The 12,313-nt window shown below is 42.3% G+C and overlaps 1 protein-coding gene across 2 annotated transcripts; it reads right to left on the bottom strand.

Moving 5' to 3' along the window:
• Positions 1-69: 69 nt before the first annotated feature.
• On the bottom strand, positions 70-12,235 carry C10H4orf47 (chromosome 10 C4orf47 homolog). 2 transcript variants are annotated; one of them, XM_054990112.1, is made up of 8 exons: positions 12,111-12,235; positions 10,288-10,441; positions 8,260-8,479; positions 5,028-5,165; positions 4,859-4,934; positions 3,979-4,158; positions 1,859-2,031; positions 70-752 (listed from the first exon to the last, which is right to left on the bottom strand). In XM_054990112.1, the coding sequence occupies exons 2-8, from the start codon at positions 10,382-10,384 to the stop codon at positions 704-706; spliced, it is 933 nt and encodes a 310-aa protein (XP_054846087.1). In that variant the 5' UTR covers positions 10,385-10,441; positions 12,111-12,235; the 3' UTR covers positions 70-703. The 2 variants fall into 2 exon arrangements, with proteins under 2 accessions (XP_054846087.1, XP_054846088.1); XM_054990113.1 differs by lacking the exon at positions 12,111-12,235 and adding an exon at positions 12,032-12,106.
• Between the last annotated feature and the right edge of the window lie 78 nt (positions 12,236-12,313).

Raw genomic sequence — 12,313 nt, 5'->3', positions numbered from 1 at the left:
TTCACTTGTTTGTCTTTTCTGTAACAATTTGGGAAGGATGTTATTTATACACTATTGCATTTTGAAAAATATATTCATCTGAGTTTTATTGTCGGTTAATTACTCTTGTTCAGGAATAAAATGAATTTCTTACAAAATGCAAAACTTGAATGAATGAAAATATAAAACCAGTTTTCATTTGAACATTTAAGAGCTTACAATAGTGGGATTTTCTTTGTCGTGCTATGTTTTCACACATGAATACTGTTCAGAACATTTACATTTGCTAGGAGGAAAAAATCCAGTAAAACACTTGCATTTATCTAAATAGGTATCTATCAACTAGAAACAGGTACTAAATCCTTTGAAGAAACGTTCAACTTCACTTTGGGTGACAAATGGTTTTTAAATGTTAGTCGCATTAAATGCTACTGTTACTTGGTTATACGATTTATAGCTTTTTTTCAACACATACCTATCATGCACAGCCTAAATAAAATTTGGATCAAAATATTCTTCACATTTTATAGACATTATTGTTAAATATGTTATCAATTAGCTTGCTTATATATTTATGAAATACAGTCACAAGTGGGATTCAGTTGTGGCAAAGGACTGCAGTATTTGATGTATTTCCCTTAGCCACAAAAATTTTATTGACTTCGGTAGCCCCCCGAGTTGTTCAAATGTTACAGAATCCAGTAAAGATCATTCTGTTGTACAGCTAATATGGCATCACCTGTGGATCCGTGTAATTTGTTACATTTAATGATCTGAAATGTAAAGAAAATACTGTAAGATTTACTTGAAGCATGACTTACTGTCTCTATCTGAAAGAATCCACAGACATGTCTGCATTTCATCCCCCCTTCCCCTAGGTAAAGTATTGCCGGCCAGGCAACCTCTAAGCCCACTCCGTAGAGGCTTATGTACAAGTTCCATTTCTCGATACCAGCAACACCTTCTGGAGGCACATGCTACTCTCACATTCCTTGATCAGGAAGATGTCAGAAGGACGCCACTTTCCTCTATAGCCATCCCACCCATTAAAGGTCATCATCATATTACTAGGTGCATCAGAGGAAGGGACATAGATTTTATTATCACGGAACGAAGAAGTTGCAGGCACCAAAGACCATTTGTAGTGGCAGGTCTGACAAACTACTAACCCAGATTGAATTGTGTAGCCAGTCTGTATGCTACAGCCACTTTGGCTGCTGTCGCACAGCAGATGTTATGTAGTAAGCCACTGGTGTGCAATATTTTCCACTGCCCTGCAGACCTTCCAGATGTTTGCACTGGCACAGAAAAACGGTAAGGCGTGGCTCACTAACACAAGCTAAGCACTAATCTCAGTCTGTGACAGCTGCCCCCGCATGAAGAATCTTAAAATGGCTTAAAGACTGTCATTGCAGCTAGGTCTGTAAAACCTGTGACCCACCAAGTTGAACTTCAGGTCACTTGCCAAGAATTGTGGCCTCACAGGTAACCAAACAAGACTCCCACTTTCCCACTTTTACAGTGCCAGGGTGCAAAAACATCATGACTGGGTGGGCTGCATTTTGCCTGAAAGATAACAAGTTTTGTGGACCTGGTGCACAACACTTGCTCTGTGCTAGCAGTAAAGTAAGCTTAATCATTTTACGAAATACTGATTTAGGTAAGCAGGTTTAATTTGGGTGAGGAAGGACCATCTGTTTTCAGTGCCAGGGCTAAACCACGGAACGTACTGAGAAAGACTACATGAGAATATCCTGGAACATTCTTGCAGTATATTTCCTTCATTATGGCATAAGCAAGAGCCTCCACCCACTGGAATCGGAGGAACTGAATCCCAGGCATCCAAGAAATTTAGCCTTATAAAGAAGTAAATACTTACTTTTCAACACTGGCTGCCATTATACTTTTAATTGGCCTGCTCCTAGTTGCACAAGCAGAATTAAATATTCGTCCTTGTTTATTGGTTGTGATAGGCTTAGGCAGCTTCACTACGTATGGTTCCGAGGAATGGGTTGGATAAGGGTCAAACGTGCCTGCTTTCATGCCCCCTGGCTGCAACGACAAAGAAATACTAACCATTAGAAAGCAATCCTATTTGATATTCAACTCCAGCTCTCTTGAAGATGATGTGGGAGCAGGTATCGTCTTCGAAGATGCATTCCATCCTGCGTGAGAGAGGTGGGGGAACATCTCTGAAGAAGGTGCCTGTTGGGGCCCACATTGTTTTTTTCTCATTCAATCAGGGAAAGGTACATCTTTTTAGCTGATTATCCATTTAACTTACGATACATTGATCAATCAGATTAAAAATTTCAAAAACGTTATTTTAGTATCCTTCAGAAAGAACTATATAAGCTTGTAAACCGTGAGTTCCAAGGGAAAAAAGTAGCTCCCACAAATATTTTCCTCTAGCTTTTATAACTACCTTCAGTTATACCCAATGTAACACGGGAATTAAATGAGTTATGGTGAAAATTCTCTGCAGACTCGCCTCCCCCACCCCCCACCAATTACAAGACATAACTAGTACTACTAATGTTTTCACAAATCCAAACGGATGCGTTTATCTAAATGGCAGCAAAGAAAAAAACATTATTAGTGCAATCCTAAGAAGAGTTACTCCAGTCTGAGTCCATAGATTTAAATGGGCTTAGACGGGAGTAACTTCTTAGGATTGCGCTGTATCTCTGACTTTAATAATGCAAGAACTGTATTTTGCAATAACATTTTGTTATGAACTATACAGTGACTCAGCAAACCTCTTATGCATTAACTGATTGTGGGGGAATCATCTTAACATGCATTAATTGATTGGGGGGGAATCATCTTAACCAGCTCAAACAAAACCTATCATTTACCAGCCAAATTTACGGTATTTCAGAGTGTTCCTATTTTCATGGGAAAGAAATACAGGCTGACCTGTCAGATTTATAGTTCTCTCTTTTGACCACTGAAAGCAGGCTCAGTTAAAACCAGAGAGGCCTTTACATCAATTACATCTTATACCACTCAAGCTTTCTGACACAGGCAGAAGCCAATCTTTCCGCTGTGGTGAAAAGAACGTAACAAGAAGTTTTCCTTTGTCATATGTGATACAGCTGAGAGGTGCTAGACAATTTGTGGGCTCAAGTACATGCTGAAATTGCTAAAATAACAAACCAGCTAAATAACAAACCAGATAATAACTTCTTGCCCTAGTATCCCTCTTTTGAACATTTGATGGATGAACGCCACAATCTGTCACTCATAGACAGCCTGTGGGGATGGTCAGAGTGTCAGTCCACAATCTGGGAGATCCGCTGTGCCCAGAAAGCTCACTGGGTGATCTTGAGCCAGTCACACACACTCAGCCAAACTCGCATCACAGGGGTGTTGTGAGGATAAAATGGCGGGAAAGAGTCATGTAAGCTACTTTAGGGCCTCGTTTGGAGAAAGACGGGGTATAAATGAAGCCAATAAATAAATAACCTTCTCTATAGCAGGTAACACTGGAAGTTGAATCAAAATTTCAAATTTGGAAAATCTGGAATGTTGCTTAAATGGAAAAGCTTAGATATCAAAGAATCCTAAAGGGTTAAACAAGCTGGATTATTGTATTACAAAATGGTATCCCTTTTTTGTAAATTGATATTCTCTTGATCTCAAATCTCCTTCATCTTAACTGACCTCAGCTTTTAACTAAAGTAATTGGAACAATAATGTTTTTCAACTTACATTTCAGAATAGGCAATCAATACTCATTTATAACTGTATTATTTACCTGCTGACCCCTTGTTTTAGATATTATACATTGTGAATGTCTCCTATTTCCCTGTTTGTACTTGTATGTACTGAGAAGATACATACACTGAAACAAACAAAAGTCAGACATACCTTTTCTCTGTCTATAGCTAAATGAAACTAATGCTATCTTAAAAACTACAGTTTTAAAAAATATTTAGCTTTCTATGAGATAAGTGAAAAAGAGATTTGACTGAGATTTTTGGAACACTATCTTACTTTCTTCGCAGGAGAACTTGGTTTAAAGGCAGTTTGAACTGATGCGGGTGGGGGTGGTTTCTTCGGGGGCGGCACTGGTCCTTCATCGTGGTAAGGATTCACATCAAAATACTCTCGGGGATAAAGATTCAGCTTAAAAGGTCCACCTTTCATCAGACGATGGTGTTCATCAGATGTTTTCTATGAAAACCGGAGTTGTAAGAGGTTACACTGGATGATAAAAGACATTACATTTGATAGTAAATGCCAGGAAGTGGGTGTATGTACCAAACAATGCAAAATATGTGCCACGTACATCCCAAGGAAGAGTTGCAGATAGCAAGTTTCTTAATTCAGATAACCAACATTTATGAATTGTTTACTACACGCAGAAGCAGTGAGTCCGAACTTTTAGGCCCCACATTTGTGCCTCCTTGGTACAAATTATGAGGAAGAAATTACACTCAAACATACAAAGGTGCAGCCAGACTTCGATGTCAGATGGTTCAGGTAAGGTTGAGGTTATACATTCAGATGTACTTCTACTCTGCAAGAAATCTGACGATACATTTTTAAACATACAGATTCAGTCTCAAAGTGAGGGGGTCAAGAGGACTGGATTCCTTAACATACTGCTGCCACAAAATAATTGTTTATTGCTGTTTTGTAAACCTTACTAGTTAAATCCATTTTATATAGCTCAATGCATGCCTTCAAGAAATTCCCAACTGTGATTATGCAAATATATGGAGAATAAAGAGTAATATTCTGTTTCTTTACAAATCAAAGAGTTGGTGTACGCTTGTGTAGGTGTACAGTCACCCACATCTGAAAAGGGGGGGGGGGTATATTGTCTACGTATAGGTAATCATTAAAGGGAAATCATCCAACAGAATTTTACCTTAAAGGTTATTCTTCCTATGTCATATAATTCAACTGAGTGTGAGTACGGTTTACCTATTGTGATATTTGGAAACCTGGGTAGAGAAAATGAAAGAGCGGTGATGCTCAACATTTTTACAATTTAAGAAACAGATCACAAACTGCAATTTTGTAGTGTGGTGCTTTACCCATAGCCAGTTCCTTTCTTCCCTGGATTGGTGTACAGGTTCTTCCCAGGTGGCGCATAGGCAACTTTGTCTTTTGCTTGTGGACTAAAGAAGGGGCATGGACCACCAATGGTTCCGTAATAGGTTCCTATACCGCAACTGAAAGATAAAACATAGTTGTTCTTTGCAGGATGTTCAGTAGGTTATATTGATTTAAGCTGCTCATTTGCTTCAGTTACAATCAAGATCATCTGAAATAATCATCATTAGCATAGGCCAACACATGGCTGTTTATATTTAATCATTGTTTTAGTCAGTATTTATGGAACTATGTAGCTTTTATGTAAATTGAAATGTTGTACTCTGCCCTGAGCCCACCTGGCAGGAAGGGCAGACTAAAAAGTTAATATTATAATAATTAATAACTAATGATTAATAATAATAAAACAAGAAGAAAAAACTAAGAACATATAGACTGCATGCGGCCTGAGATCTACTGTGCCTAGAATCTTTTCTTTGTCATGAAGTGGTTCCTAATTTATCCAAAGGAAGTACAAAGGAACAGACATTTTATTTCCATTGCTTCACCTTCCTTATTTTGCTCACATTCTGGCCTCCCACAGTTAAATTCTCAGGTTATATCCCCCCAATAGAAATATCAATTTATGGGAATGTAAAACTGATATAAATGAGAAATTAAAGAAAGCTGGTAGAAACAGGTTTAAAATAAGCCTTGCCCTGGGGAGGGGGGGATGGTATAGCAGCACATGTGCTCGTGGGGGGGAAAAGATTTGCTCTTCCATCATCTATACTGCCTCACCACAGGATGAGGAAATCTCAGAGACAAAGGAGCCGGTAGAGAGATCAGGATGGCCTCCAGGATACCAAGGGGATAGGTCTATGGGTGGCTACTCGCCATGGAGCCTAAAGGGAACCTCCTCCACATTCAGAGGCGATAAACCTCTGAATACCAGTGCTAGGAGGCACCCTCAGGGGAAGGCCTCAGCCTCTATGTCGTGTTGTTAGCCCTCCAGAGTAACTGTTTGGCCACTGTGTTAGATAGGCAAATGGGGGGCTTGCAAGAACTTGCGGAAGGCGTCTCATTTCCCCCTCCCCCACTATGTCCTCGTTCCCTTCCCTGACTCCCACCGCCTCTCCCCTTTTCCTGCCTTCTCGTCTCCTCCCCACAACCTTTATCTGCCCCCCTCTCTTCACCTTTCCCCCTTCCACCCCAGGCAACCTCTCCCCTATGGCCCAGCATGGTGCTGGCTGAACCGGGCCTAGTTGCATAGTGGGGAACCTGCAAGGACTTCTGTGAGGTATTTCACTTTTACCTGTATTCCCCTTCCTTTTTCTTTCCTTCCTCCTAGAAGCTTCCGTATGCTCACCTTTCCCTAGGTCCTTCTCTCCTTCAAACCAACTAAACAACTTACTTTTCATCTGCCCCCCATTTTTAATCTATATTTATTAATTTATTTAATTTATATGCCTTTCTCCATAGTGAGGACCCAAAGCACCTTACATCATTCTCCTTGCCTCTATATTATCCTCACAACAACCCTGAGAGGTAGCTCAGGCTGAATGTGTGTGACCGGCTCAAAGCCACCCAGTGAGCTTCCACAGCAGAGTGGTGATTCGAACCTGGATCTGCCACATCCTACTCTGAAACCCTAACCACTACACTACACTGACTTTGGGGGTGGTTGCTGCTTGGCCTGGTCCCAATGAGTCCCCCTTCAAAGACCAAAACAACCCTGGAAATGGTCTGTCCCCCTCCTCACCTTTTCCTGACAGAAATCAAGCCTGGAATACTGACCAAACTGTTACTTGGTTGTCTAGCAACAGCCACTGAGGACATCTGCTAAAAGCTACAGGAGCTCCTTTCTTTAACCCCCAATACAGACTTGTTTAGATTTCATATGTTTCTGCAAACCTGGGGCATTTTGCAGGTGTTGGAAGATCTATCTTGTCCATTCATGGCTCCAATCTCTGGATTTAAGTAACCTCAGATCAGGGCCACTTGGCAATTAGTATATACGAAGCTGGTCTAGATGGACAACTGGTCTGATCCAGCAGGGCTCTTCCTATATCCTTAAGATCTAGTTTTGCTCAACTTCATAGCTTGGAAGGTGCTTACTAAGGGTGGGATGTCAATCTAGGGAACGGAAGGACTATGAGGACAGGGCTGGTTTAAGGTATTTTGTTGCCCCCAGCGTGACCCAAGCAGCACCTCCCGGGCCCATGCCACCGCTGGAGAGATCCAACCCAAGTCCCTGTGGCAATGCTTGGTATAAACCTGACCAGCAGTAGTAGGAACTCAGAAGCTCATGCCAGTCACCTACCCTGCCACTGACGGCTAGGAGCCAGCCAAGCCCAACAGCCCAGCAGTGTCCACATACACCCCCCCCCCCCGCATTGTGCTGCCCCAAGAGGTTGCTTAGCTGCAGAATCAACCCTGGTTGAGGCAGTGATGGAGAAACATTGAGAACTGGAGATACTTATGGGGAAGAAAAATAAGACAAAGAAAGCAGCGCAATCATGTCTTTGAATTCTTAAGAATATATTCTCTAAGCTTATATAATCAACAAGTGTCTAGTGACACTCCTCTAATATTCTTCTGTGATCACTCTTTCTTATAAGTGTGTTATGAAGTGATAAAATCAAGGTTCAACCATAAGAGATACAGTCACAGAAAAATAGCACTGCATTTTTTGTTACTTTGTCTCACTTTCCCCACAGATAGGGTGTGTGTATGTGTATTAGAATAAGCAGTCGCACACACAAAATTACAGTAGAATCACCTTGTGGTGGCTTTTCTTTATAGATATGAATTGTTTATATAACTATTTACTCTCAGCCTTAAGAAATACAAACGCACAGAAATGGCTACTTGTGTGATTGCCACAACACTGCTGAGCACCACTTTGCTTGCAGGATGACCCACCTCCCTTCTCATCCAAAGCCTTCGCGCATGATCTAGATCTCATGCATGTGACCTTTATGAGACAGAAACGCTCCGAGCATCTCTGGGGATCTCCCACCACAGTGGCTTAGCATTCCCCTCTCGCAGAAGAGAACGTTTTGGGGTTGAGCGAGGAGGGAGTCGGTGGCAATTACAGCTGTGGGATTCAGAGGTTTTGTATAAAGATTCGGAATAAATAAATCCAGCAGGAACTTTTAAAACAATTCTTGCTGGCTTTTTATGGCAACACTAATAGCAATCGCAACTTTCATGCCTTTTCCCAGCACTTACGGCAGTTTCTCTCCATTACTGGGAAGGAAAGGTTTGCTCAAGTTTTTCTTAGACTCTTCCATTCGGTATCTTCTCCGTAGCTGAACGGGGTTTGAGTAACTTTCACCTTCAAAAATTCTTCCATACACGGGGTCAAAGTAACCCGCCTGGAGAGCGGACTTCTCTTTGGGACCCCCTGGCAGCATTTGCTTGCTCTTGCTTGCAGCTTCGTTAAAAGCGCCTTGAAAATGAGTAAGTGCTGTCACTACTAGCTTAGCAATCCACCTGGCTCTAGTGTATGATTGGGGGTTTGTGTATCTCTGCTTCCTCGCTTCCCGCTTTCAGACACTCACCTTACGTTGATGCAGACTTAAAGACACTTTGTGCTACTGCCCAGCTGTCAGGAAGGCCACAAAGAAAAGTGGCCACCTGCCTAAATGGGACTGCCCATTTTGACAGACGGGCACAAAAGTAATATTTTACTTTTTCCCAATGTAGCCACAGTATGATACAAAAAAGTTTGAGTTCAAGGCCTCCACTTTTCTTTGGAGTATTAAGAAACTGCAGGTACCCATGTTGGTCCAAAGAAAATTAAAAAAACGGAAGCTGTGTAATTTTATTCGTACCATCCAAAATGGCACAAAACCACTAGGAGAGGTCCTAATAAAAGGTATTTAATGGCCTCTGTTTCTGGATTCTCCCTTCAGTGTTTCCAGGAAACAGATACCAGAAATGGGCTTTAACAGCATCAGAAACTCTTTACTACCACCAATAGAAGAACCACAGATTGCAAGTCCTTGGATCCAGAATTCTGATAACAATATAGAACAATTTGCTTTGTAGGACACAAAATACATAAACCGCCAAGTCTGAACCAGTCCCATGACCACTACCATCAACACTACATGAAAAAAGCTGGGGTGTGTTTAAAATTAATTCCCTATGGATGTGACCAGCACCACTAGTTGTACACGCTGTGTTCAAAGTGTTGAAATCCTAGACCACTGTCACAGAATTTGAAAGATGAGTCTGTTGGGACACAAAATGTTTCCCTGGCACAAAGTCTGAAAGAAAGACTTTACCCCCTTGCAAGAACAATGTGTGGGTCAAAATGGACTCGGGAGGAATTGCTGGTGAATTGGTAGAGCAGGCAAAGTCTCTATTGAGAGAATCTGGGCTCAGCTGAAGGCTACTGCTGTTTTATGCAAGATGCTAGGCCCAATGACTTATGCTGGAATGGCCTTCAACCCAGATAGTTTTGCAAGAGAAGTCACTAGAAAGAAAGAACAATAGGGGCACAGCAACAGTACAGGGCTATAGTGGAATCCTCCACATAGCAAATGGTTTAAGCCCATTCTGCCTTGCCATTCACAATCCGATGGTAATGTACCAGGCTCATAGTCAGCACCAGTGAAACTGGCCTATTGTGCCGGTGTACTGAGCTCACCTTAGCCCCATTATCCCGCTTTAATGATTCCATTTCTTTCAGTCTTCTATGCTACAAATTGGTTTGCATGTAATTCTCTGGTGCATCAGGCAACAAAGGCCATCAACAGCACTGTGACATTGGCTCATGCTGCTAGACCAGCACAAGGTCCTGATAATACTGGATTGGTCCTTCCAGCCTACTGGCTTGATCTTGCCCAATTTCCCTGCTTACTGCAGCCCCTTTTCCTTCGGGAGTTTTGTTCATGTGAGTTCCACAATCCAAACGGCCTTTTGGCAGGCAGAATGCATGCTCTCCTCCTCAATTTGCGAGCCGAAAAGCTAGAAGGATCCAACCCACTGGCTCAATTTTACAAGATATTAAGTTATCCACGATTTTGTACATTTCTTTTTCCAGTAAAGGATTATACAACAAATGATCGTCTAAAAAAAAATTCCAGTCTACAAATAGGATAATTTGGAATATGACTGCTTGCTTTTAAAAATATTTTTATCATTTCCTACACATTGTTTCCAAGACCTTATTTTTCAGGAAGCAAACAAAAGAATACTCAAAACATCTCTACTGCACTGTGGTGAAAATATCAGAGGAAATATACTTACGGGAAAATGGCAAGACATACTTATCCCCAATTGTAATATATTCCATTTCACTGAAGAGGCCAATCCTCTCCATATCTGTTTTCCCTTCCGAAGGCATGGCTGATTCCGAGTAATAACCTAGTAGTCTAGCAAATGGGCAGAAGCCTTATGATCCCTAGAAAGAACGATTAGAAAACAAACAAGCACAGGTTTTAGTCTTCAACCTATTTACTCCAAAAGAGTAATATGATCCATTTAACCAAGATAGCCGAAGAATGTATCAAAATGCCCACTTTCCTGGAACATGGGGCAGGTGCCACTTCGTGGTATGGTGCTCAGAAGAGCCACAGGTGGCATGACAAAGATCTATATGTGGCTCCCAAGCCACTGAGTGAGCATCACGGCTTTAAGCAAACACGTTGCCTATAAAACAATTTGTTTTATGTCTTTGTAGGACAGGACACATGGAGCCCCAGAATATTCATATTTTTATTTCATTTCATATTCATTTTATATTCATTTTTCTTAATAAATGTTTGCTGGACCGACCATGATAAATAATAAAACCAAAGTTGCAGCATGAGAAGCACACCAGATTGGTTTATTTGAAAGTACTTAATCAGTCTCTGATCAGAAGAGTGCATTGATCTCTAGAATTATATTGAAAATCCAGCGAGTAATTGATCTCATTTTCTGTCTCAATAAGTAGTCTGGTAAACATGGCAAACTTGGACAGGGCAATATATTGTTGAAGGCTTTCACGGCCAGAGAACGATCGTTGTCATGGATTTTCCGGGTTGTATAGCCGTGGTCTTGGCATTGTAGTTCCTGACATTTCGCCAGCAGCGGTGACTAGCATCTTCAGAGGTGTAGCACTTATAAATCAGATTTTTCCAGAGGATGTAACAGCCTTATTCCACCATTGTCGGACAACCAGTTACTTCCAATGGAATAACGAATTCTATGAACAGATGGATGGGGTGGCCATGGGGAGCCCTCTCAGCCCAGTTATAGCAAACTTCTACATGGAACATTTTGAAAAGACAGCTCTAGAATCAGCACCCCACAAACCTACAGTCTGGTTCCGGTTCATGGATGATACCTTTATCATCTGGAGCCACGGTGAATAAGAATTGATGGAGTTTTTAAACCACTTCAACAATCACTGGTCAGGGAAGTCAAAGGTTTTCAAGGGCAACCCTAGTCACGTCACACACAGAACATAAGAAAATAAGTGGCGGGTGCCGGATCACACCACTGGTCCATATAGTCCAGCATACTGTTCCACAGAGCAGCCAGCCAGCTGCCCAAGAGGGCCAAACAAACAGGATACAGAAGTCAAGGCCTCCCTTGCGGCTGCCTCTTAACACTGGTCTTCATAGTACCTTTTTATTTTACTTAATTTATACCCTACCTTTCTCCTCACTGGGAACCCAAGATAGCTCACATAATTCTTCTCTCCTCCATTTCATCCCACAACAACCCTGTGAGGTAGGTTATGCTGAGAGTGTGTAACTGGCCCAAGCTTTTAAGGCAGGGCGGGGATTCAAACCTGGTTCTCCTGGCTCCTAGTCCCACATTCTAGCCACTACACCACAAGGGCTCTCTTCAGTTACCATGACTAGTAGCCACTGAGGGAACCTCTCCTCCATGAATCTGTCGAACCCCTTTTGAAGCTGTCTAATAATAACAGCATCCGCTGTGATTCCTGGAGATCTCCAGCCGCCACCTGGAGGTTGGCAACGCAACACCCCTTCACGTATACCTATCAGGCGCTTCGGAGCTGAAAGGCGGAGGGAAGGTTCGGGGCGGGAAAGAGGTCGGCTGGGAAAGGGATCGCCCACCTCGCTGGCTTTATTGGAGCCTTCGAGGAGTCCACTCGCCCCCTTCCTCTCTCTCTCGTTCTCTCTTCCCCCAGCAAGAGCGACTGCGCGCGGCCCCCCAGCGCCCACCTCCGCCGCCCCCTCCCAGCCACACAACCGCCCGCCGCTTCTTCCGGCCAAACATCTCCCTCTTGGGCGTCTTTGTTGACGCCGCGTCGCCCGGG

This window comes from Eublepharis macularius, chromosome 10, assembly GCF_028583425.1.
Source record: "Eublepharis macularius isolate TG4126 chromosome 10, MPM_Emac_v1.0, whole genome shotgun sequence".
In the NCBI taxonomy this organism is placed as follows: Eukaryota; Metazoa; Chordata; class Lepidosauria; order Squamata; family Eublepharidae; genus Eublepharis; species Eublepharis macularius.
This window is presented reverse-complemented; position numbering and strand designations above follow the sequence as displayed.